The sequence below is a fragment of the Sebastes umbrosus genome, chromosome 8 (assembly GCF_015220745.1).
Source record: "Sebastes umbrosus isolate fSebUmb1 chromosome 8, fSebUmb1.pri, whole genome shotgun sequence".
Classification (NCBI taxonomy): Eukaryota; Metazoa; Chordata; class Actinopteri; order Perciformes; family Sebastidae; genus Sebastes; species Sebastes umbrosus.
Window position 1 is genome coordinate 17,666,916 of NC_051276.1, and position 27,875 is coordinate 17,694,790.

At 42.8% G+C, this 27,875-nt stretch overlaps 1 protein-coding gene across 1 annotated transcript in view; it reads left to right on the plus strand.

The window, feature by feature from the left end:
* The window catches only part of LOC119493247 (versican core protein-like), a 68,705-nt gene extending 42,141 nt beyond the window's left edge, over positions 1-26,564 (plus strand). Inside the window, exons 7-13 of the mRNA XM_037778400.1 lie at positions 19,293-19,406; positions 19,545-19,658; positions 21,104-21,262; positions 21,479-21,561; positions 23,992-24,136; positions 24,257-24,439; positions 24,529-26,564. Coding sequence (XP_037634328.1) covers positions 19,293-19,406; positions 19,545-19,658; positions 21,104-21,262; positions 21,479-21,561; positions 23,992-24,136; positions 24,257-24,439; positions 24,529-24,686 — 956 coding nt within the window. The 3' untranslated portion in view covers positions 24,687-26,564. The remainder of the gene's footprint in view (positions 1-19,292; positions 19,407-19,544; positions 19,659-21,103; positions 21,263-21,478; positions 21,562-23,991; positions 24,137-24,256; positions 24,440-24,528) is intronic.
* Positions 26,565-27,875: the final 1,311 nt, after the last annotated feature.

Consider the following 27,875-nt stretch of genomic DNA (forward strand, 5'->3'; position numbering starts at 1 on the left):
CTGAGAAACCAACATCAGTGTCACCTGGAACAAAAGAGACTGTAACCACAAGTCAGACTGAGAAAGCATCAGTAACACCAGAGTCAAGTTCTACTTTGCAAACAACAGATGAAGAGAGCTCAGTTGAGCAGACTACTGAGATGTCCAGCAAAGACACTACAGGTCCTACAGCTTCTTCGATGTTTAGTACTGAGAAGTCAACAGTACTTCCAGTTGAAGACCAAGACACTACTGTGACATCTCAGACAGAGAAATCTTCAGTCTCTCCTGTGACTGATAAGACAGATTCAAGTAGCATTGTCACTCCAGCAGATGAAGATGGCTCAGGTGACCAAACCACGGCCACGTTCACTCTGACCTCTTCTGTTACTCCCTTCTCTGTTGGCACTGATAAGAAAACACAAACATCAACAACTAGTGACTCACAGAGTTCCACTCAAGATGTGGATGGATGGAAAGACACCCAAACTCCAAAAGAATTTGACTTCAGCACAACAGTTCCTTCAGTATTTAGTGGTTCAGCCACTCTTGAACAGACAGCCACAACTAAGATAACACCAGCTACAACTGACCAACCGTCTCATACCTCTGCAGGGACTGCAACATCAAGCGCTACACGTGCAAAAGGTCAAGCTACATGGGTGAGTGATATAACACCATATATGGCAGGCACAGATAAAACAGCCATTCCTGACACTTATGAGTCAGAAAAAATGTCAACACCCACCACAATGCATGATGAGACAATAACTCCTCCCTCCATTTCAACCACGGCTTCCCCCTTATACAGTGCTATTGAAATGATCAAGACAACAATGGCATCTTTCACTGAGTATTTCAGTCAGTATTCTACACAAAGTGCATCACCTGAGAAAACTCCCACTGGTGTCACAGATGAGGAGACTTCAGTAGATCCACCATCCTCACCTGTGGCCACCTCTACTTCTCCAGTCATAAGCACAGTCAAACCAGATGAGTCTATTTCAACTACAGCTGAGAAAGCATCAGTAACACGAGAGTCAAGTTCTACTTTGTCAACAACAGATGAAGAGAGCTCAGTTGAGCAGACTACTGAGATGTCCAACAAAGACACTACAGGTCCTATAGCTTCTTCGATGTTTAGTACTGAGAAGTCAACAGTACTACCAGTTGAAGACAAAGACAGTGCTGTCACAACTCAGACAGAGAAGTCCTCAGTCTCTCCTGTGACTGATAAGACAGAGCAAAGTAGCATTGTCACTGCAGCAGTTGAAGATGGCTCGGGTGACCAAACCCCGGACACTTTTACTCCTACCTCTTCTGTCACAGACACATCTTCTCTCTACAGTCCTGAGGCACCAACAGCAACGTCACCTGGAACCTCAGAAAGTTTTGAAACAGATAAGACAAAACTGACATCACTCACAAAAGAACCATCAATTTCTCCAATCTCTGATGTTACACTTATGAGCTCAATAACAATGTCTCCAAGTTTGGCTTCTGTTATATCATCCGTTGTAACAGTCATTGACGATGCTATCAGCAGTGAGCCTACAAAGGTGGAGTCCATTCCTTCATTCAGTGGATTCACTATGATTCCTGACACATCATCCTTGTCACTTCAATCTACCACTTATACTGAGAGATCAGGAGAGAGCGATGTTGATTTAATTGGAGAGTCATTACTTTTGGCAACCACTCTGTCCTCAATGTCTAGCACTGAGAAACCATCAGTGACAGCATCACAGAAGACTGAAATAGGTGTTACTTCACAGTCAAGTCTTTTTACAACTTCGTCTCTCTACAGTACTGAGAAACCAACCTCACTCTCATCTGAAACTCAAGACAGTGAAACCACAAGTCAGACTGAGGAAGCATCAGTTGAATCAGCTGAAGCGCCAAGAGCAATGTCACCTGGAATGTCAGAAAGTCTTGAAACATCTAAGACAAAATTTACAGGGGAACCATCGGTTTCTCCAATCTCTGATGTCTCTTCAATGTTGAGTACTGAGTTGTCATCAGTCGTAGCATCGCGTGAAACTGAAAAAAGTGATACTTCAAAAACAGCTGTTACTGCAGCTTCATCACTCTACAGTACTGAGAAACCCACATCAGTGTCACCTGGAACAAAAGAGAATGTAACCACAAGTCAGACTGAGAAAGCATCAGTAACACCAGAGTCAAGTTCTTTTTTGTCAACAACAGATGAAGATGGCTCAGGTGACCAAACCACGAACGTGTTCACTCCGACCTCTTCTGTCACAGGTACATCATCTCTCCACAGTACTGAAACACCAACAGCAATGTCACTTGGAACATCAGAAAGTCTTGAAACAGATAAGACAAAACTGCCATCACTTACAGGAGAAACATCAGTTTCTCCAATCTCTGATGTCTCTTCAATGTTGAGTACAGAGTCACCATCAGTCACAGCATCGCGTGGAACTGAAACAAGTGATACTTCAAAAACAGCTGTTACTGCAGCTTCATCACTCTACAGTACTGAGAAACCCACATCAATGTCACCTGGAACAAAAGAGAATGTAACCACAAGTCAGACTGAGAAAGCATCAGTAACACCAGAGTCAAGTTCTTTTTTGTCAACAACAGATGAAGATGGCTCAGGTGACCAAACCACGAACATGTTCACTCCGACCTCTTCTGTCACAGGTACATCATCTCTCCACAGTACTGAAACACCAACAGCAATGTCACTTGGAACATCAGAAAGTCTTGAAACAGATAAGACAAAACTGCCATCACTTACAGGAGAAACATCAGTTTCTCCAATCTCTGATGTCTCTTCAATGTTGAGTACAGAGTCACCATCAGTCACAGCATCGCGTGGAACAAGTGATACTTCAAAAACAGCTGTTACTGCAGCTTCATCACTCTACAGTACTGAGAAACCAACATCAGTGTCACCTGGAACAAAAGAGACTGTAACCACAAGTCAGACTGAGAAAGCATCAGTATCACCAGAGTCAAGTTCTTTTTTGTCAACAACAGATGAAGATGGCTCAGGTGACCAAACCACGAACATGTTCACTCCGACCTCTTCTGTCACAGGTACATCATCTCTCCACAGTGCTGAAACACCAACAGCAATGTCACTTGGAACATCAGAAAGTCTTGAAACAGATAAGACAAAACTGCCATCACTTACAGGAGAACCATCGGTTTCTCCAATCTCTGATGTCTCTTCAATGTTGAGTACAGAGTCACCATCAGTCACAGCATCGCGTGGAACTGAAACAAGTGATACTTCAAAAACAGCTGTTACTGCAGCTTCATCACTCTACAGTACTGAGAAACCCACATCAATGTCACCTGGAACAAAAGAGACTGTAACCACAAGTCAGACTGAGAAAGCATCAGTAACACCAGAGTCAAGTTCTTTTTTGTCAACAACAGATGAAGATGGCTCAGGTGACCAAACCACGAACATGTTCACTCCGACCTCTTCTGTCACAGGTACATCATCTCTCCACAGTACTGAAACACCAACAGCAATGTCACTTGGAACATCAGAAAGTCTTGAAACAGATAAGACAAAACTGCCATCACTTACAGGAGAACCATCGGTTTCTCAAATCTCTGATGTCTCTTCAATGTTGAGTACAGAGTCACCATCAGTCACAGCATCGCGTGGAACTGAAACAAGTGATACTTCAAAAACAGCTGTTACTGCAGCTTCATCACTCTACAGTACTGAGAAACCAACATCAGTGTCACCTGGAACAAAAGAGACTGTAACCACAAGTCAGACTGAGAAAGCATCAGTATCACCAGAGTCAAGTTCTTTTTTGTCAACAACAGATGAAGATGGCTCAGGTCACCAAACCACGAACATGTTCTCTCCGACCTCTTCTGTCACAGGTACATCATCTCTCCACAGTGCTGAAACACCAACAGCAATGTCACTTGGAACATCAGAAAGTCTTGAAACAGATAAGACAAAACTGCCATCACTTACAGGAGAACCATCGGTTTCTCCAATCTCTGATGTCTCTTCAATGTTGAGTACAGAGTCACCATCAGTCACAGCATCGCGTGGAACTGAAACAAGTGATACTTCAAAAACAGCTGTTACTGCAGCTTCATCACTCTACAGTACTGAGAAACCCACATCAATGTCACCTGGAACAAAAGAGACTGTAACCACAAGTCAGACTGAGAAAGCATCAGTAACACCAGAGTCAAGTTCTTTTTTGTCAACAACAGATGAAGATGGCTCAGGTGACCAAACCACGAACATGTTCACTCCGACCTCTTCTGTCACAGGTACATCATCTCTCCACAGTACTGAAACACCAACAGCAATGTCACTTGGAACATCAGAAAGTCTTGAAACAGATAAGACAAAACTGCCATCACTTACAGGAGAACCATCGGTTTCTCCAATCTCTGATGTCTCTTCAATGTTGAGTACAGAGTCACCATCAGTCACAGCATCGCGTGGAACTGAAACAAGTGATACTTCAAAAACAGCTGTTACTGCAGCTTCATCACTCTACAGTACTGAGAAACCCACATCAGTGTCACCTGGAACAAAAGAGAATGTAACCACAAGTCAGACTGAGAAAGCATCAGTATCACCAGAGTCAAGTTCTTTTTTGTCAACAACAGATGAAGATGGCTCAGGTCACCAAACCACGAACATGTTCTCTCCGACCTCTTCTGTCACAGGTACATCATCTCTCCACAGTGCTGAAACACCAACAGCAATGTCACTTGGAACATCAGAAAGTCTTGAAACAGATAAGACAAAACTGCCATCACTTACAGGAGAACCATCGGTTTCTCAAATCTCTGATGTCTCTTCAATGTTGAGTACAGAGTCACCATCAGTCACAGCATCGCGTGGAACTGAAACAAGTGATACTTCAAAAACAGCTGTTACTGCAGCTTCATCACTCTACAGTACTGAGAAACCCACATCAATGTCACCTGGAACAAAAGAGACTGTAACCACAAGTCAGACTGAGAAAGCATCAGTAACACCAGAGTCAAGTTCTTTTTTGTCAACAACAGATGAAGATGGCTCAGGTGACCAAACCACGAACATGTTCACTCCGACCTCTTCTGTCACAGGTACGTCATCTCTCCACAGTACTGAAACACCAACAGCAATGTCACTTGGAACATCAGAAAGTCTTGAAACAGATAAGACAAAACTGCCATCACTTACAGGAGAACCATCGGTTTCTCAAATCTCTGATGTCTCTTCAATGTTGAGTACAGAGTCACCATCAGTCACAGCATCGCGCGGAACTGAAACAAGTGATACTTCAAAAACAGCTGTTACTGCAGCTTCATCACTCTACAGTACTGAGAAACCCACATCAGTGTCACCTGGAACAAAAGAGAATGTAACCACAAGTCAGACTGAGAAAGCATCAGTAACACCAGAGTCAAGTTCTTTTTTGTCAACAACAGATGAAGATGGCTCAGGTCACCAAACCACGAACATGTTCACTCCGACCTCTTCTGTCACAGGTACATCATCTCTCCACAGTACTGAAACACCAACAGCAATGTCACTTGGAACATCAGAAAGTCTTGAAACAGATAAGACAAAACTGCCATCACTTACAGGAGAACCATCGGTTTCTCCAATCTCTGATGTCTCTTCAATGTTGAGTACAGAGTCACCATCAGTCACAGCATCGCGTGGAACTGAAACAAGTGATACTTCAAAAACAGCTGTTATTGCAGCTCCATCACTCTACAGTACTGAGAAACCCACATCAATGTCACCTGGAACAAAAGAGATTGTAACCACAAGTCAGACTGAGAAAGCATCAGTAACACCAGAGTCAAGTTCTTTTTTGTCAACAACAGATGAAGATGGCTCAGGTGACCAAACCACGAACATGTTCACTCCGACCTCTTCTGTCACAGGTACATCATCTCTCCACAGTACTGAAACACCAACAGCAATGTCACTTGGAACATCAGAAAGTCTTGAAACAGATAAGACAAAACTGCCATCACTTACAGGAGAACCATCGGTTTCTCCAATCTCTGATGTCTCTTCAATGTTGAGTACAGAGTCACCATCAGTCACAGCATCGCGTGGAACTGAAACAAGTGATACTTCAAAAACAGCTGTTACTGCAGCTTCATCACTCTACAGTACTGAGAAACCCACATCAGTGTCACCTGGAACAAAAGAGAATGTAACCACAAGTCAGACTGAGAAAGCATCAGTATCACCAGAGTCAAGTTCTTTTTTGTCAACAACAGATGAAGATGGCTCAGGTGACCAAACCACGAACATGTTCACTCCGACCTCTTCTGTCACAGGTACATCATCTCTCCACAGTACTGAAACACCAACAGCAATGTCACTTGGAACATCAGAAAGTCTTGAAACAGATAAGACAAAACTGCCATCACTTACAGGAGAACCATCGGTTTCTCAAATCTCTGATGTCTCTTCAATGCTGAGTACAGAGTCACCATCAGTCACAGCATCGCGTGGAACTGAAACAAGTGATACTTCAAAAACAGCTGTTACTGCAGCTTCATCACTCTACAGTACTGAGAAACCCACATCAATGTCACCTGGAACAAAAGAGACTGTAACCACAAGTCAGACTGAGAAAGCATCAGTAACACCAGAGTCAAGTTCTTTTTTGTCAACAACAGATGAAGATGGCTCAGGTCACCAAACCACGAACATGTTCACTCCGACCTCTTCTGTCACAGGTACATCATCTCTCCACAGTACTGAAACACCAACAGCAATGTCACTTGGAACATCAGAAAGTCTTGAAACAGATAAGACAAAACTGCCATCACTTACAGGAGAACCATCGGTTTCTCCAATCTCTGATGTCTCTTCAATGTTGAGTACAGAGTCACCATCAGTCACAGCATCGCGTGGAACTGAAACAAGTGATACTTCAAAAACAGCTGTTACTGCAGCTTCATCACTCTACAGTACTGAGAAACCCACATCAGTGTCACCTGGAACAAAAGAGAATGTAACCACAAGTCAGACTGAGAAAGCATCAGTATCACCAGAGTCAAGTTCTTTTTTGTCAACAACAGATGAAGATGGCTCAGGTGACCAAACCACGAACATGTTCACTCCGACCTCTTCTGTCACAGGTACATCATCTCTCCACAGTACTGAAACACCAACAGCAATGTCACTTGGAACATCAGAAAGTCTTGAAACAGATAAGACAAAACTGCCATCACTTACAGGAGAACCATCGGTTTCTCCAATCTCTGATGTCTCTTCAATGTTGAGTACAGAGTCACCATCAGTCACAGCATCGCGTGGAACTGAAACAAGTGATACTTCAAAAACAGCTGTTACTGCAGCTTCATCACTCTACAGTACTGAGAAACCCACATCAGTGTCACCTGGAACAAAAGAGAATGTAACCACAAGTCAGACTGAGAAAGCATCAGTATCACCAGAGTCAAGTTCTTTTTTGTCAACAACAGATGAAGATGGCTCAGGTGACCAAACCACGAACATGTTCACTCCGACCTCTTCTGTCACAGGTACATCATCTCTCCACAGTACTGAAACACCAACAGCAATGTCACTTGGAACATCAGAAAGTCTTGAAACAGATAAGACAAAACTGCCATCACTTACAGGAGAACCATCGGTTTCTCCAATCTCTGATGTCTCTTCAATGTTGAGTACAGAGTCACCATCAGTCACAGCATCGCGTGGAACTGAAACAAGTGATACTTCAAAAACAGCTGTTACTCCAGCTTCATCACTCTACAGTACTGAGAAACCCACATCAGTGTCACCTGGAACAAAAGAGAATGTAACCACAAGTCAGACTGAGAAAGCATCAGTATCACCAGAGTCAAGTTCTTTTTTGTCAACAACAGATGAAGATGGCTCAGGTGACCAAACCACGAACATGTTCACTCCGACCTCTTCTGTCACAGGTACATCATCTCTCCACAGTACTGAAACACCAACAGCAATGTCACTTGGAACATCAGAAAGTCTTGAAACAGATAAGACAAAACTGCCATCACTTACAGGAGAACCATCGGTTTCTCAAATCTCTGATGTCTCTTCAATGTTGAGTACAGAGTCACCATCAGTCACAGCATCGCGTGGAACTGAAACAAGTGATACTTCAAAAACAGCTGTTACTGCAGCTTCATCACTCTACAGTACTGAGAAACCCACATCAGTGTCACCTGGAACAAAAGAGAATGTAACCACAAGTCAGACTGAGAAAGCATCAGTAACACCAGAGTCAAGTTCTTTTTTGTCAACAACAGATGAAGATGGCTCAGGTGACCAAACCACGAACATGTTCACTCCGACCTCTTCTGTGACAGGTACATCATCTCTCCACAGTACTGAAACACCAACAGCAATGTCACTTGGAACATCAGAAAGTCTTGAAACAGATAAGACAAAACTGCCATCACTTACAGGAGAACCATCGGTTTCTCAAATCTCTGATGTCTCTTCAATGTGGAGTACAGAGTCACCATCAGTCGCAGCATCACATGAAACTGAAGCAAGTGATACCTCAAAAACAGCTGTCACTACAGCTACATCAATTTACAGTTCTGAGAAACCAACATCAGTGTCACCTGGTACAAAAGAGACTGTAACCACAAGTCAGACTGAGAAAGCATCAGTAACACCAGAGTCAAGTTCTACTTTGCAAACAACAGATGAAGAGAGCTCCGGTGACCAAACCCCTGAAACTCTCACTCCTTCCACTTCTGTCAGAGATCCATCTTCTCTCTACAGTACTGAGGCACCAACAGCAACGTCACCTGTTGCCTTATCTGCTGTTTTAGATATGGAGGATAAAGATATTAGTCGTGAAAAACCAACACCAGTGCCACCAACTGCCTCCAGCGAATCTCAAAGCAAATATCCTTTCTCTACAGCGACAGATGAAAGTTATATGACTGAGACTCAGACCACAGCACAGCCTGGTGTTGAATCATCAACCCAAACCTCACCACAGTTCCTGACAGAAAAGTCTACAGATGCTACCCATTTCTCTACCACAATTGAAGCAATGACAGCGTCAGTGTCTGATTCAGAAAGTGGTGATTTTACTGAAGTAGACGGCTCAGGAGATGACACATCTACAGATAAAACTCCCTTACAACCACCAACAGCATCCGATCGATCCTCAGTAGAACAAACAACCTTAGCAATAACCTCATTTAGACCATCAATTAATTCCACATTTGTTGAGGAAGAAAGTTCTAGCGGTAGAGAATTTACAACAGTCACAACAAGTCCCTATACATTTGAAACCTCTCAACCAATGGCAATCCCCAGTGTCACTGGGTATACCTCAAAGGAAAGTTCTACTTTCATTGACATGGAGAGCTCTGGTGGCTCAACTGTCGAGGATGATTCGGAGTCAGGTCCAGACGGATCAGGTGCAGAGGTACCCATTGAGACTACCACAAAACCCAAGGATGAATTTACTGTGACCACAGATGAGACAGAATTAGATGACATTAAGATCACATCTGACACGTTGAGTGCTGCATCCTCGACTCACTCCAGTACACAGATTACCAGGGAATTTATATCATCAACCCAATCACCACACATGACAAGCACTGAGATTTACATCACTGAGCAGAGCAGTGGGGGCTTCACAGATGATTCTGAGAGTTCAGGTGCTGACCCTTTCAGCGGATCAACTACATTTGTACCAGTCACAAGTTCTCCTGTGATGTCCACTGCCATAGCAGCTATAAAAGTAATCACATTGTCATCTAGTGCTGTTGATGTCACTGAGGAGAGCTCAACTGACCAAACACCAGATGGGTCCACTGACGATGTTATTACACAAAAACCTACTGGCACCGCCGCTTTTTCTCCTTACAGCACTCATAATCCAACATCAATCTCTCCTGAAATGCACACTTCAACAGTTCAGGAAAGTTCAGAAGATATGACACCATCTCAGACACCATCCTCAAATATTTATAACACAGAGTCTCCTGCTGTCTCTTCGGTTACATCTTCAGTTTCATTGGATATTGAAGATAAAGAGATAAAGAGTACAACCTCTTCCCTGTTCAGCGTAGAGAAACCTAAAACAACAACTACGTCAGATGAAAGTAGACCATCTGATATTCCAAAATCTGCTGTAACTGCCACTTCTTCTCTCTATAGCACTGAGAAGCCAAACATAACAACAGTGTTCACTTTGAAGCCATCAGAGATAGAGAGTGTCACATTTGGAGAAGCAACAGGTGAAACCGAAGCCTTTGTGTCGGTCACACCAACCTGTGATGAGCAGGTTTCCTCACAGGAGGGTGAAATTACTCCAGATACAGAAAGCTCCATCTCTTCTGAAGCGACAGAGCCTTCTGTTTCGAGCACTGGGAAAAATGAAGTTACTGTAGCTGAGCAAATAACACAATCCTCCTATACAACTATGTCCCCCCTTACAACTGAAGCTTCAGTTAATGATCAGGCTACAGTTGACTTCACCACAGTGAGCTCTAGCAGTGAACATGACGGATTCACACCACTATCCACCCCTATCCCCTCCATTACATATCATAGCATTACAGATCAACAGGTCCTGATCATTACTCCCAGTAGCAGCCAAGCCAAGACTGACCTAACTGAACAAACACCTACCATGGTCCTGCATGTGTCTAAACCATCAGCCAGCACAACCATCATATTCACAGAGGATGCAACAGATGAAGATGACCTGTTCTCTGCGGTCACAGATAGTATAAGCACACCCACTCCTGAGTTTATCACCAAAGACAATAATATCATTGATGCAGATACTATCTCCATAGTTCCCTCTTCTTCATTTTACCCAACCATCCAGACAGAGGAAGCTGGAGGTGTCACACCAGTTACAATCACACAAATGTTGGAGGTAACAAAAGAATCAGAGGGTTCAGGGACTGATAGTAGTATCACCTTCTTTACTCCTGAACCAGTAACTTTACATGCAACCTCATCCACTGAATCGTCAGTAGCCTCGACATCTTCTGAATATTTACCGCCCACTTCAAAATTACCAACTGTGGAAGGTGTGCTTAGTATGGAGACATCTAGTGAAGAGACAGTTACATTCGCACCACAGGCCACCCCAGCTACTACTCTGTCCACACAGTCAAGCTCTGAAGAAACATATGCTTTAACTACGCCACATACAGTTGTCCCTATTGAGACTCATACCAAACCAGTTACAGAGTTGGTAGAGGATGATTTATCAGGCAAGGATAATGTTACAGTGTCTATCACTGAGATCGCAGCTTCCTCATCTTTGCCTTCTCAAACTACAACTGAAACAACAGACACAAGCTCGGTCACTCAGGTGTCCAGTGAGGAGTATATGATCAGCACAGTTGAAAAAGAAAAACCCATAGCCTCCTCACTCACAGCCACAACTGCATCACCTAAGACATCTGAGAGTGAAAAGACCGTAGCCACTCCAGTCTCCCCTCAGTTCAGCACAGGGAAACCCACCACAATGACCCCAGAGGATGAAACTCAAAGAAGTACCACAGAAGTAGAGAAAGCATCATTATCAGAAACAGTTTCACCCCCTACCGGTGGTGCAACGTCAATCCCAGCACATGAAGAGAGCACAAGGGACCACATGACCTCTATATCTACAACAGATTCTACAACTTCTCTACAAAGCACATCAAAGCCTGTTGTGATGGTTCAGTTTGGCTCCACTTTTGTACCAGATCCACATGTGACACCACCTGAGGTGGCCTTTCAACAGGCCAGGTCTGAGATCACGTTCACTCATCATCCCCACATTGACGTCTCCTCTGAGAACTCTGTGTTAGCCACAACCAGACCAATGTTGCCAAATGAGACAAGCCACCACGTTGAACCTAGTGATGTGACTCCCCTTACTGGAGTTACAGCCATGTCACTGGAAGATAAGACAGCTGAAGCACCTACAACCAAAGAAGTTTCAACTGTTGCTGAAGGTAGCACACAAGGTAGTGAAATCCAGGAAACATCTACTGATGCTGCAATAACTTCACGTACTACAGATAAAACAGCAGATTCTAAAGGGACAGAGCCTGCTAGTGTTCAATATACAACACCAAAACTTTCAACTGACAGATCTGCAAAACCTGAAGAAGAAACTACAGCTGTTGAGACTGCATCTTCTACAGACTCAAGCTCAGCGGAAACATCTGCAGAGAGTTCAAGTGAACAAACTCCAGAGGCAACAGCTTCTTCACTTTCAATGCAAACAGAAAAGATGCCGTCTCCAAGTGTGTCTTCACTGTTCAGCACTTCAGATGTTACTGATCAAGTGGCCTCCAAAGAGTCATCAACAACATCGCCCAAAATGGTGACAGGAGCGAGTGAACAGTCAGCCGTGTCACTAGAAGATAAGACAGCTGAAGCACCAAGCCGAGCAACTACAACCAAAGAAGTTTCAACTGATGCTGAAGGTAGCACACAAGGTAGTGAAATCCAGGAAACATCTACTGATGCTGCAATAACTTCAGATACTACAGATAAAACAGCAGATTCTAAAGGGACAGAGCCTGCTAGTGTTCAATATACAACACCAAAACTTTCAACTGACAGATCTGCGAAACCTGAAGAAGAAACTACAGCTGTTGAAACTGCATCTTCTACAGACTCAAGCTCATTGGAAACATCTGCAGAGAGTTCAAGTGAACAAACTCCAGAGGCAACAGCTTCTTCACTTTCAATGCAAACAGAAAAGATGCCGTCTCCAAGTGTGTCTTCACTGTTCAGCACTTCAGACGTTACTGATCAAGTGGCCTCCGAAGAGTCATCAACAACATCGCCCAAAATGGTGACAGGAGCGAGTGAACAGACACCCGTGTCACTAGAAGATAAGACAGCTGAAGCATCAAGCCGAGCACCTACAACCAAAGAAGTTTCAACTGATGCTGAAGGTAGCACACAAGGTAGTGAAATCCAGGAAACATCTACTGATGCTGCAATAACTTCACGTACTACAGATCAAACAGCAGATTCTAAAGGGACAGAGCCTGCTAGTGTTCAATATACACCACCAAAACTTTCAACTGACAGATCTGCGAAACCTGAAGAAGAAACTACAGCTGTTGAAACTGCATCTTCTACAGACTCAAGCTCATTGGAAACATCTGCAGAGAGTTCAAGTGAACAAACTCCAGAGGCAACAGCTTCTTCACTTTCAATGCAAACAGAAAAGATGCCGTCTCCAAGTGTGTCTTCACTGTTCAGCACTTCAGATGTTACTGATCAAGTGGCCTCCGAAGAGTCATCAACAACATCGCCCAAAATGGTGACAGGAGCGAGTGAACAGACACCCGTGTCACTAGAAGATAAGACAGCTGAAGCATCAAGCCGAGCACCTACAACCAAAGAAGTTTCAACTGATGCTGAAGGTAGCACACAAGGTAGTGAAATCCAGGAAACATCTACTGATGCTGCAATAACTTCACGTACTACAGATAAAACAGCAGATTCTAAAGGGACAGAGCCTGCAAGTGTTCAATATACAACACCAAAACTTTCAACTGACAGATCTGCGAAACCCGAAGAAGAAACTACAGGTGTTGAAACTGCATCTTCTACAGACTCAAGCTCAGCGGAAACATCTGCAGAGAGTTCAAGTGAACAAACTCTGGAGGCAACAGCTTCTTCACTTTCAATGCAAACAGAAAAGATGCCGTCTCCAACTGTGTCTTCACTGTTCAGCACTGAGACTCCATTGGTGGCTTCCATTTCAGATGTTACTAATCAAGTGGCCTCCGAAGAGTCATCAACAACATCGCCCAAAATGGTGACAGGAGTGAGTGATCAGACAGCCGTGTCACTAGAAGATAAGACAGCTGAAGCACCAAGCCAAGCACCTACTACCAAAGAAGTTTCAACTAATGCCGAAGGTAGCACACAAGGTAGTGAAATCCAGGAAACGTCTACTGATGCTGCAATAACTTCACGTCCTACAGATGAAACAGTAGATTCTACAGGGACAGAGTCTACTGGGGTTGAATACACAACTCCTAGACTTGCAACTGACAGATCTGCAAAACCTGAAGAAGAAACTACAGCTGTTGAGACTGCATCTTCTACAGACTCAAGCTCAGCGGAGACATCGGCAGAGAGTTCAAGTGAACAAACTCCAGAGGCAACAGCTTCTTCACTTTCAATTCAAACAGAAAAGATGCCGTCTCCAAGTGTGTCTTCACTGTTCAGCACTGAGACTCCATTGGTCGCTTCCATTTCAGATGTTACTGATGAAGTGGCCTCCGAAGAGTCATCAACAACGTCGCCCAAAATGGTGACAGGAGTGAGTGATCAGATAGCCGTGTCACTAGAAGATAAGACAGCTGAAGCACCTACAACCAAAGAAGTTTCAACTAATGCCGAAGGTAGCACACAAGGTAGTGAAATCCAGGAAACATCTACTGATGCTGCAATAACTTCAGATACTACAGATAAAACAGCAGATTCTAAAGGGACAGAGCCTGCTAGTGTTCAATATACAACACCAAAACTTTCAACTGACAGATCTGCAAAACCTGAAGAAGAAACTACAGCTGTTGAGACTGCATCTTCTACAGACTCAAGCTCAGCGGAAACATCTGCAGAGAGTTCAAGTGAACAAACTCCAGAGGCAACAGCTTCTTCACTTTCAATGCAAACAGAAAAGATGCCGTCTCCAAGTGTGTCTTCACTGTTCAGCACTTCAGATGTTACTGATCAAGTGGCCTCCAAAGAGTCATCAACAACATCGCCCAAAATGGTGACAGGAGCGAGTGAACAGTCAGCCGTGTCACTAGAAGATAAGACAGCTGAAGCACCAAGCCGAGCAACTACAACCAAAGAAGTTTCAACTGATGCTGAAGGTAGCACACAAGGTAGTGAAATCCAGGAAACATCTACTGATGCTGCAATAACTTCAGATACTACAGATAAAACAGCAGATTCTAAAGGGACAGAGCCTGCTAGTGTTCAATATACAACACCAAAACTTTCAACTGACAACTGTGTAAACTATGAAGAAGAAACTACAGGTGTTGAAACTGCATCTTCTACAGACTCAAGCTCAGCGGAAACATCTGCAGAGAGTTCAAGTGAACAAACTCTGGAGGCAACAGCTTCTTCACTTTCAATGCAAACAGAAAAGATGCCGTCTCCAAGTGTGTCTTCACTGTTCAGCACTTCAGACGTTACTGATCAAGTGGCCTCCGAAGAGTCATCAACAACATCGCCCAAAATGGTGACAGGAGCGAGTGAACAGACACCCGTGCCACTAGAAGATAAGACAGCTGAAGCATCAAGCCGAGCACCTACAACCAAAGAAGTTTCAACTGATGCTGAAGGTAGCACACAAGGTAGTGAAATCCTGGAAACATCTACTGATGCTGCAATAACTTCAGATACTACAGATAAAACAGCAGATTCTAAAGGGACAGAGCCTGCTAGTGTTCAATATACAACACCAAAACTTTCAACTGACAACTGTGTAAACTATGAAGAAGAAACTACAGCTGTTGAGACTGCATCTTCTACAGACTCAAGCTCAGCGGAAACATCTGCAGAGAGTTCAAGTGAACAAACTCCGGAGGCAACAGCTTCTTCACTTTCAATGCAAACAGAAAAGATGCCGTCTCCAAGTGTGTCTTCACTGTTCAGCACTTCAGATGTTACTGATCAAGTGGCCTCCGAACAGTCATCAACAACATCGCCCAAAATGGTGACAGGAGCGAGTGAACAGACACCCGTGTCACTAGAAGATAAGACAGCTGAAGCATCAAGCCGAGCACCTACAACCAAAGAAATTTCAACTGATGCTGAAGGTAGCACACAAGGTAGTGAAATCCAGGAAACATCTACTGATGCTGCAATAACTTCACGTACTACAGATCAAACAGCAGATTCTAAAGGGACAGAGCCTGCTAGTGTTCAATATACACCACCAAAACTTTCAACTGACAGATCTGCGAAACCTGAAGAAGAAACTACAGCTGTTGAAACTGCATCTTCTACAGACTCAAGCTCATTGGAAACATCTGCAGAGAGTTCAAGTGAACAAACTCCAGAGGCAACAGCTTCTTCACTTTCAATGCAAACAGAAAAGATGCCGTCTCCAAGTGTGTCTTCACTGTTCAGCACTGAGACTCCATTGGTGGCTTCCATTTCAGATGTTACTGATCAATTGGCCTCCGAAGAGTCATCAACAACATCGCCCAAAATGGTGACAGGAGTGAGTGATCAGACAGCCGTGTCACTAGAAGAGAAGACAGCTGAAGCACCAAGCCGAGCACCTACAACCAAAGAAGTTTCAACTAATGCCGAAGGTAGCACACAAGGTAGTGAAATCCAGGAAACATCTACTGATGCTGCAATAACTTCACGTCCTACAGATGAAACAGTAGATTCTACAGGGACAGAGTCTACTGGGGTTGAATACACAACTCCTAAACTTGCAACTGACAGATCTGCGAAACCCGAAGAAGAAACTACAGGTGTTGAAACTGCATCTTCTACAGACTCAAGCTCAGCGGAAACATCTGCAGAGAGTTCAAGTGAACAAACTCTGGAGGCAACAGCTTCTTCACTTTCAATGCAAACAGAAAAGATGCCGTCTCCAACTGTGTCTTCACTGTTCAGCACTGAGACTCCATTGGTGGCTTCCATTTCAGATGTTACTAATCAAGTGGCCTCCGAAGAGTCATCAACAACATCGCCCAAAATGGTGACAGGAGTGAGTGATCAGACAGCCGTGCCACTAGAAGATAAGACAGCTGAAGCATCAAGCCGAGCACCTACAACCAAAGAAGTTTCAACTGATGCCGAAGGTAGCACACAAGGTAGTGAAATCCAGGAAACATCTACTGATGCTGCAATAACTTCACGTACTACAGATAAAACAGCAGATTCTAAAGGGACAGAGCCTGCTAGTATTCAATATACAACACCAAAACTTTCAACTGACAGATCTGCAAAACCTGAAGAAGAAACTACAGCTGTTGAGACTGCATCTTCTAGAGACTCAAGCTCAGCGGAAACATCTGCAGAGAGTTCAAGTGAACAAACTCCAGAGGCAACAGCTTCTTCACTTTCAATGCAAACAGAAAAGATGCCGTCTCCAAGTGTGTCTTCACTGTTCAGCACTTCAGATGTTACTGATCAAGTGGCCTCCGAAGAGTCATCAACAACATCGCCCAAAATGGTGACAGGAGCGAGTGAACAGTCAGCCGTGTCACTAGAAGATAAGACAGCTGAAGCACCAAGCCGAGCACCTACAACCAAAGAAGTTTCAACTGATGCTGAAGGTAGCACACAAAGTAGTGAAATCCAGGAAACATCTACTGATGCTGCAATAACTTCACATACTACAGATCAAACAGCAAATTCTAAAGGGACAGAGCCTGCTAGTGTTCAATATACACCACCAAAACTTTCAACTGACAGATCTGCGAAACCTGAAGAAGAAACTACAGCTGTTGAAACTGCATCTTCTACAGACTCAAGCTCATTGGAAACATCTGCAGAGAGTTCAAGTGAACAAACTCCAGAGGCAACAGCTTCTTCACTTTCAATTCAAACAGAAAAGATGCCGTCTCCAAGTGTGTCTTCACTGTTCAGCACTGAGACTCCATTGGTCGCTTCCATTTCAGATGTTACTGATGAAGTGGCCTCTGAAGAGTCATCAATGACATCGCCCAAAATGGGAGAGAGTGAGCAGCCTACCACTTCCCCCTCTGCCACTGAGAAATCAACTGAAGTGTCACTTGAGACAGACACTTCAACAGATAAAGAAGGTTCAAGTTATGAAACAACATCATCAGAGAGTGAGGAGATCCCCGAATCAACAGAAACAAGCATCAGGATTTCAACTGAAGCGGAAGGTTCAGGTGATGAGACAATCAGTATCATCACTCCAGCTGTTTCATCCCTGTCCAGTACTGTTGAGTCAGATATTATCACCAGCACTTCATCATCTGAGATGACAAACACCCAAACAGATAAGCCAGAATCATCTACATATGAACAAACCTCAGGCCAGAAGTCACCCAAGACCTTCATCACTGAAGCTTACACAACACAATACCCCGCTGTGACCAGCACTGCAGAGTCACCAAAGACATCAACTTCTCTTGAGTCAAGATCAATGGGCTCTGAAAGCGAGGTTACACAAGATGCAGACCTAAGAAGCACACATCAATCCACTGGTGTTACACGTGTTTCAGAAATCTCTACAAGCTCAGAGACTAAAGTAGCGGTCACCACAACGCCAGCTGAACGCATTTCCTTTGAACGCATTTCCTTTGAACCTACTGCAGCATCAGCACCATCACAGCCTGATGTTACTGTCCAATATGTCACAAGTCATGAAGCAAGAACGATTATAGAATCAATAACAGTGCCTGCTGCCTCCTCCTCAGTGTCTGAAGCTGTATCTGCTTCGGTGGAAGATGGGACAGTTGAACCAGCTGTTGATCGGGTTTCAAGTGGTGCAAAGATTGATCCAGATACAGATGTCGAAATAACAACTCTTTCAGAGGACTATGAGGATAAGGCCCCAGATTATGATGGACCAAACTACAGCTCTGTTCATGCAGTTCCAGGAGACAATGAAGCTAAAGTACCAAAAGAAGTAGCAGATGTTACTCTCTTGCCTTCTGCCTCAGCTCCCGTCAGTGCATCCTCCTCCTCCTCCTCCTCTAGTTCTGAGAGTGGTTCAGAAAGCACCAGCAGCTCAGAAGAAAGCATGTCCTCAACCAAGTCACCCTTCACCGTTAGCACTGGGGCAGAAAGTGGGTCCGTCAGTTCGTCAGAGAGTGCATCTGTCAGTTCTGAAAGTGTGTCTGGTGAGATGACGACTACAAAGAAACCAAAGATCACCGGTATGGAGCAACAGTCTCTGTCCCCAGATGAAATCCAGACTGTATTCAAGGTAGATGCTACCACAGCTTCAAAGATGGAGTCCGCTAGTGTTGATAGCACCTCTGGGGAGGAGGAAGTTGTCACTCCTCACACTGAAATACCCACGAAGACCCATACAGATTTCACAACAATTACACCAACTCATGCACAAAGCCAGCCAGATTTAGTGGCATCTGTAGCCACCACTCCATCATCTTTCTCTGAGGAGGACAGTGAAATACAACTCATTAGAGGAGAAACAACTGCGACAGCTGACACAGGACTCGATTTGGGGCACACTGTTGAGGGCGAGACTGTTGAAATTCCAGGTATGTTTCTTCAAAAGACTTTCATTGGAGTACAACAAAATGCGTAAACTCACAGTAAATTTCATTTCAATACTCTTGCTTTTTTTTTTATCTCTTAACAGAAGTTTACTCATGTACGGAAAATATTTGTCTAAATGGAGGAACTTGCTTCAAGCGTGGCAGCATTTATACATGTAGCTGTGTTCCAGGTTACAGTGGTGATCGCTGTGAAACAGGTAGGATACTATCAAGAATTCCTCTCACAATATCTCACTGCCTTAACTTTCACTCAGGAAGCATCAATTTAATCCTAAAACTGGCTAGGAGTTGTTTTGGCTGTTTTTTGTTATTCATTATGTTTGTTTCTTATGTAGATTTTGATGAGTGCCAGTCAAACCCTTGCCGCAACGGAGGTACATGTGTTGACGGGCTGGCTTGCTTCACATGTGTGTGCCTCCCAAGCTACTCTGGACTGTATTGTGAGGAGGGTAAGTTTGAGGTTAATGTGATGGATTCTCTTTGTGACTTCTTTCTAAGTATTCTGTTTCAGATGAACAAAAGCTTTTCACTTCATTAGTGTTGTAAATGGTCCCAACCATCCATCTAAATTGTCTAGACTCAGCTTAAAAACTATTTTCAAATGACATGATAGAATAAACAATTGTAACCTCAAAGGCAGGTCTAGCATTTGGTAATGTGTTTAGACATTAGCGCAATCACTCATCTGAGTCCCTGGGATATAAAACATAAAAAATTATGAGATTATGAGTCATTCAAATTTCAGCTACACCACAGAAATACAATTAAATATTATTGTCTTAGGTTTCTCCAGGGCATTATCTGAGTCATAAACACCATATTTATCTCATCATCTTAATCACTTTTTACAGTGTGTTTTTAGTATTGCCTGAAGGTCTGTAATGTCTGATAACAAGTTTCAGACACATAGACAGTTGAAATATTTTCAGTGTACACTACACTGCAGGTATGCTAGACATCAAGTCACTTTTTGATATTTCCATCTAGGCCAAGATGACTACAGGGTAGGGTAGGCCTACACTCTGGGTAACCAAGCATATATACACAATACATTTATGGGAAATAGTAGATTAATTTATTCCCAAATTCCCATATCCCTTTAGTTTCCCAGTTGCGCCCCACTTTCATCCCAAGTCTAGAGAGTCTACACCCTAAATTTTGTCGGGATCACTCATCAGTGAATCACACCCAGTCACTGTACTCAAACACAGCTGCTGTTAAAAAGTTTTGGCAGGAGAAAGAGAGAAAAGTAACTTAGAAAGAGGAACAACCCAGAGAAAGATTCTGCCTCCGTCTGTTAATGTTTGGAAGCTGGATTGAGGAGGGGAGGGAGGGACAGCAGTTGTATATGTTGGGACACATACCATCGGTAGGGTCAAGATGAGGGTGATATCAAGGTGTGACGGAGAAAATATCTAATCTTTGGTGAAATAATATGAAAATCTCTACCTATTTTAACACCTCGCCTTATCCCAAACCCATTTAAAATCTCACCTCTCATCAAGTTTCTGGTTTTGACATAAATTTTACCTGTTTGCAACTGCATAGCTCTTGCTCCATTGATTTACCTGACTGTAATTTAGAATCTTAATTATCTGATTTGGTTTTGCATCTATGAATATGTGTGAAGTACTCTGAAAAGAACCATCTGCTTTACCATCATTATCACACCTTTTAGCAGTAATTGGCACTTAATTCTTGTTTTGTTTCTACGTCGTTATAGTGCTGATGTTAGGGAGTGTAGCAACTAATTCATCATGTTGTTCCTCTTTCATCTTGATTACAGACAGTAGTCAGAGATAACACCAGGTCTGAATATGAGTATAGATGCATGGATCTATTGCAAATCTGTTTTCCTGCATACCTCATTCTCTCTCGCTCTCTCTCCCATCAGATACAGAAACATGTGAGTACGGTTGGCATAAATTCCAGGGCCACTGCTACAAGTACTTCCCCCACAGAAGAAACTGGGACACAGCAGAGAGAGAGTGTCGCATACAGGGTGCTCATCTCACCAGCATCATCACACACGAGGAACAACAGTTTGTCAACCGTAAGTAAAAGATCACAGTTGTAGATAATCGATAAATACAGCAACCTCAGTTCAAGTCCTAATTTATGAAACCTACATGATAAGAGTGAAACAATACATCTCCTGCAAAGCCACATCAAATACACATATGTAGCTGTACACTAAATGCAGGAAAAGTATTGAAAATGGCAACAGAGAAACGTAATCTGCTGTGTTTCCCTCTACCCTGCATGGCAGGTCTTGGACAGGACTACCAGTGGATTGGCCTGAATGATAAGATGTTTGACAGTGACTTCCGCTGGACTGACGGCCGCCATGTGGTAAGATAGGTTGCTTTCTCACATATTTTTGTCTCAACAAACGTAGCACACAGACAGTGTAAATATTTGGAAAAGACGCCGGTGACAGACACAGTCATCTAGGGGGAGTCGTTTCTCTTCAGGGGCTGCGGTGATTTTCTCATGACGTACTCTCCTCTGTCTCACATCGCTACACCCTGGCGGGTGACAGCTCTGGTAATAAATCTGATGTAGCACATCCTGTCAGGCCACCACCTTTTAGTCAGTGTGAGTCCAATGCAATAAAACCTAATAGCTGCAACAATGCAAGAAGATGACAATCCAATGTAACAGAGTAGGTAAGGGGGTTAAATAAACATTGTTCATAAAGTCAGTGTTTATTAAAACAGCACATAAGTGGGAGCATGTTTTGGTGTAGTGACTGTAGCTGCTGATGATCCCCCTCACTAGACAGGAAAAGTGGCTAATTACTATGTGCATCGGTGTCGTACAGATAGATGTCCTCACTTCAAAGATAATCCTCCAGGACCAGAGATAGGGCCCTGGGGATACAAATATAAGCACAGGCCGCCTATGGAGACCCTTGCTCAGCTGAGAGATTGAGGGCTGATGAGGGTGTGAGTGATACTGTGTAGAGGGGAGTTTGGCAGGCGTAGACAGGTATGGTCCCCCTTCAACCCCCACACGGATCAGAAATCCGGCCAGCCACCCGGGGGAAGGGCCACCAGGCAGGCAGACACACAGATGGACAGCACCTGTGCTCAGCTGCAGAAAGAGAGAAACGGTGGATAAAAGCAATCCAGGGGGTCTGGGTGGGTGGTCACCTCCAGTGGATTTAAGTATAATACATAAGACTACAGTTAAATAACTGTAATATATCTATATTTGGAAACATTTCAAGAAAATTGATTAATATCAGGGCCCTGAAACACTAAAGTTGGTGTATCCTTGGTTGTGTGTGTGTGTGTGTTGGTGATCAAAGTTTATTTGATTATTTCGAGGAGGACGCAGGCCTGCTGTGCAGTTGATGGGTCACCCATTTGTTAAGTTGAAGTGAGCGGAGCAGGAAGTCTGTGTGTGTTTTTTAGCCATAATGACAGAGTAGCAGAGCCTCGGGACATGATTGGAGGGGCTTTGAAGAGGCTGTTTGAAACTAGAATGTGCTGAAAGACTGCAGGTAGCATCCACTCCTGGTTGAATGCCCCACAGCACTACAGCTGTGTGTATACTGTACTAATGTGTAAATGTATATCCGTGTTTGTGTGGATGCAATGCTAGGCATGCAGCCGGTGTGATATAATGACATAACACTTCTAGTTTTCCCTGATGATGGAGCCCTCTGTAGTCCACTACCTGTAGCGTCTACTGGATATCGATCATGTCTCGGATATGAAGTGACATGTTAGTGTGTTGTTGCTCATTCATAATTCTCGTAAAAGTGCAAGGGACACTGACTTTTAGAAACATGTTTAAAAAAAACAAACACTATTATGGCTGATCATTCTGTGGTTTAGTGTGAGATTGAGCGAACATAGTTTACAAGCCCATTTTATAAATGTGTTTGTTTCTGTACCTTGTGTTAGTTATACAGACCTTGCAAGCATTGCTTGCAGAGCTGAACTATGATGAGGTCACTAGTTTACTGAGTTGAAGTTCCTAGAAACTACAGTTATTCTCTCTTGTGGCCATGAATTAAAACTGCTGCCAAAAACAGCGCTGGATCTCTAGTTTTTTGGATCACTTCTTTAGAAGGAGTTAAGTGGTTGTAACAATACATATGCTGATTCAGTAACCTTTCCCACACTACTGGTGTCTTCAGTGGGATGTCATGCTCTTTATCAAGTGGACTCAATATAAATATACAGTATAATAGATAACGGCTGCTCCTAAGATATAAAATACTAAAATCATCTAAAGCATCTTTGTGATTTTTGTTTGCTTGTTTAAGTTTGAGTAAGATTTATATCTGCAGGACACCTTTTTGCCACATGAGGGAGCCTGAAAGCTTCGATATTGTTCTGATAAGTGTAGCCTACTTATAATATTGAATCTAATATGAAAGACTAGCGTACATTGTTTGTTTTACTGATGAGAGGAAAAAAACAAGAGGCTGTTAACTTTGCCTAAATGCAATTATTTGGTCTAATTTATAAAGTATTTGACATGTGTATATGTCATGCATAAAAAAAAGTTTGGATTTATCAAACATATATGTCTTTAAAATGTCTGGTTTACCTATTCAAGATAATATGAGGTGATGCAGAAATGGGAGTAAAAATAAACGCTCATGTACGCAAAGTGCTCACGATTTATAGATACGGCCTATTGTGTCTTGATGGTTTGTCATTTCTAAAAAGTGGGTCCCCAGAAAAGAAGTTTGGGAAACATTAATCTAAAGGACCCAAAACCATCATAATCATCATAACTCTTTATTCTCTGCTCTAATTTCAGCAATATGAAAACTGGAGGCCCAACCAGCCCGACAGCTTCTTCTCTTCTGGCGAGGACTGTGTTGTGATGATATGGCACGAGGACGGCCAGTGGAACGATGTTCCTTGCAACTACCACCTCACCTTCACTTGCAAAAAGGGCACAGGTAAAAAGACTTATGTATTTGCACACATCATCTCTTACTTTACTGAATGCACGGGTTTAGAGAGTCTTCAGTTACTGTAAACTTCCTCACTTTAACTCTGTCGTCACCTCTGCTTCTCAGTGGCCTGTAACCAGCCCCCTCTGGTGGAGAATGCTCGTACCTTTGGTAAGCAGCGTGAGAGGTATGAGATCAACTCGCTGGTGAGGTACCAGTGCAGGACTGGCTTCATTCAGAGGCACGTCCCAACTATCCGTTGTCGTGGGGATGGACATTGGGATAGCCCTAAAATCAGCTGCATGAACCGTAAGTACAACAAGTATTGCGCTCAACAGATTGTTCTGGGTGTCTCTCACTGTATAGGATTATAATAAAATGTCATTTTTCTCAAACAGCATCAAACTATCAGAGGACTTCTATCAGAAGACATCAGCACAATCACCTCTACAGCGTTAATAACTTCCAGAGACGGCCGGACGAGGCCTACCGCTTTCACCATCAGCTCTACCGGGGGAGGAGAGACAGAACTGAACATAAGCGGAAGAGAAAGTAATCGCCATGTAACATGGCACAGCTTCCCTGAGACGAGAACACATGGCTGATCGCTTGTGTGGAAAGAGGAAAAAGGATTCTCTGAGGAAAAGCACAAGAGAAAACTCATCAAAGAAACCAAGAGGATAATCTGCAGTTTTCTTGCATTTTGGATGACGATGGAATCCAACGAAGTGCCTTTTAAAAAAGATGTCGATACATGACTTTTCTCATCAAGGGGCACTGTTTTATAACAATGTCGATGTGGATAAAATACTTTCAGCTGGCTACTGGAAAAGCAAAAAGAACACTCACCATTCTTTTTTTTTAAACTGCGGAAGTTTTTCCTTTCTCCTTATCAAATATTACATTCATGACTGTTGTCTAATACCTTTGTACACACCGACTGTGCTATTTAAAATCACCACAAGTGTTCCTTATTCATAGAAGAAAAAAAAAAGCTGTTGTGAAATTATAGCGCTTATGTTATGTAAAGGAATCCATTATGTTGTCATGCTGTTTTAAGCTGGACTTCATTTTAATGAGCATGCATGCATAAAGCATATACATTGAAGTCCTCAAATTCTTAACTATTCTGTGTCAAGACATCCAAGTTCTCAGAACATGAATGGAAGCATCAGTGGCAATGATTGATCATGCAAAGGATTCATAGTTTACATTAGCAGAATATTATATCAAATAGTTAAAGAACTGGTAAACCTTTGTAAAGAATCTTTCTCCAGTCTTCAAACCTAATCGGCAAAGTTTCTTAGCTTTGCTAGTAGTAGTTATTTAGGTTTCAGATTTATAATTTACCCATGTCTGGGGGAATTTCACCAAATTCAGTTAAGTACTGGAGACCTTCTTTGTGGTGGCAGCTTTCAAAGTACCAAATTACCACCTTTCATTAGCTACAGCCGTCATTGGATGTCATCGATGTCTTGTCAAGATGAATGTTTATGGATTTCTATACAGAGGATTTTTAAAAGCGTATTGATATTTTTTTGTGTGATTTTTTTGCAATTTAATATGAGAGATTGCTCTCTAAGTACTTACCGACAAAGCCTTTGCCCACTGATGGAAATCGATGTCCATCACCTATTTTCAAATGAAAGAAGGGAGGTGTGGCTCACGTAGCCTGTATTTTCTGCTCATATGTGTTCAGTGCATAACTTACAATTAGTTGCTACAGCATGTTTACAATAATTGCAATGCTGTTCATAATTACACACCAAAGAGTCTTGCTCTCATCTGTTGCTGTTGTGCTGTAGCCTGTGATGGTTTTCTAGGTAATGCTTTTCTTCCTGACACTTAACTTTTCTGTTATTGTGGTCAACTGAAACCAGCCTTTGAGAGAATGTATTTTGTGAAACACTCAAAAAGACTTGAACATAACGGCTGTTTAGGCACAGATGCATATAATTTATTTTCAAGCTGCTCTTGATCTCCTTACTTGTTCTATACTCACAGGTAAAATATGATGCTGTGACCTGTCCCAGCAGTGCTCTTCATGTATTTGCATTGTATGTTCAACAGGAGACTGGCCACAATCACAGACTGTCTAAATGGAAATGCAGTGAAGATGAAAAGTTACTAAACAATACAATGGATTTATTCACTTTTTACATCTTTAATGCCAGCAGTGGACCAAAGAATATGGAGGGCCCCATCGGCTGCAATAATGTTCTGTAACGTTAACAAAATATGTATACATGTGTCTCCACATTTTTCAATGGAAAAATGTGTTTGTTTTGTCTGCCTGTGAATGTGCCTTAATGTGCATATAATATCATTTTATATTTATAACTGTTTGTTTTTATTTTACAATGTGAATGTCCGGGATGTTTGTGGATTTTTTTTAAGAGATCAAACTGTTTTTTTCCTGCTTTAAATCACCAAAGAAATAAAATATATATGAATATTATATACTAATCACATTTAATTTGGACTTTTTAAGGATATTTATTAGGAACACTGTATGTTGTTAAAGTGATCTTGTGTTTGTGTAGCTTTTCTCCAGATGTTATGGTTTCCAAAGACATGCAGATTTGGTGGAATAGAGAGTCTAAATTGTCCAAATAGTCTTTCTGATTTGTAGCACCGTTATGGAGTAGCGACCTTTTAACACTGTCTGAATTCAGTATTGGAATAGGCAGGATGATTGAATGGAAATGTTGGGTCCCCTCACACCAGTAGTTCTCAAAGTGTGTGGAGCGGCATGACAGGTGGGGCGCGCGTGACCGGGGGGGGAAATGTGACGCGGAATAGTGTTTGACGTATGTTTTGACATATGAATCTTTTTCTCGGTGGAACAGTAAACAACTTGTGCTTTCACAAAAGAGAGGCAAAGTTCCTCCCCTTCCGGTGGACCACCATGGGACCTTATTTCGGAAAAAATATGTACAGTAGTTATCTCATCTCAACTTGTCACATACGGCTGATTTGTCACACCCCTGGGCGTCACTTTAGTTTTAGGCAACAAAACCACTTAGGTAGGGTTAGGAAAAAACTACGTGGAAGCCTTGTGTTTGTTGGACACATCCACTTCCCCTCTCACCTGCCCAGTGTGCGTCTTTTCACTCTTTATAATACGTCACCACACTCCCAGAGCTTTTTCTCTGAGCGTTTATTATTGCAACGGATGGGTTTACGTTGTAGTTATTTGAAAGCCCGGTGTGTCTCATACAGGCGCTAAAGGGTGCCTTGTGCATTAGTATCACATGCTGAGGGGTGTGACAAAGCGTCTGTATTTTACGGCCTGCAATGAGAACGGGCTGGAAAGTGTTTTGACGGAACTAATGTTTTGACGTCGGAATCTTTTTCATGGCGGAACAGTAAACAACTCATGCTTTCACAATAGAAAGCAGAAGTCCCTCCCCTTCCGGTGTCCCCCATGGGATCTTATTTTGGAAAAAAATATACACGGTAGTCAATGGTGAGGGACAAAAAAAACAGTGATAATGTTTGTATTGTGGCAGGAATTACACATATGATATTTGTCAATTTAAAATATAATTTTGCAAGTCAAGAAAGTCACAATTTGTCATAGGTTTGTCTTAGAAATCTCTCGTTTCGCACAATATACGTCACCAACACTGGCTAGCTGATTAACTTATGCACAAATGTAACATTATCTTACCTGATGTGTTTTATCCAGCGACTCCTGGTCTTTTTATCAGCCGGGAAGCAAAAGAACGAGCAAGACCTGTTG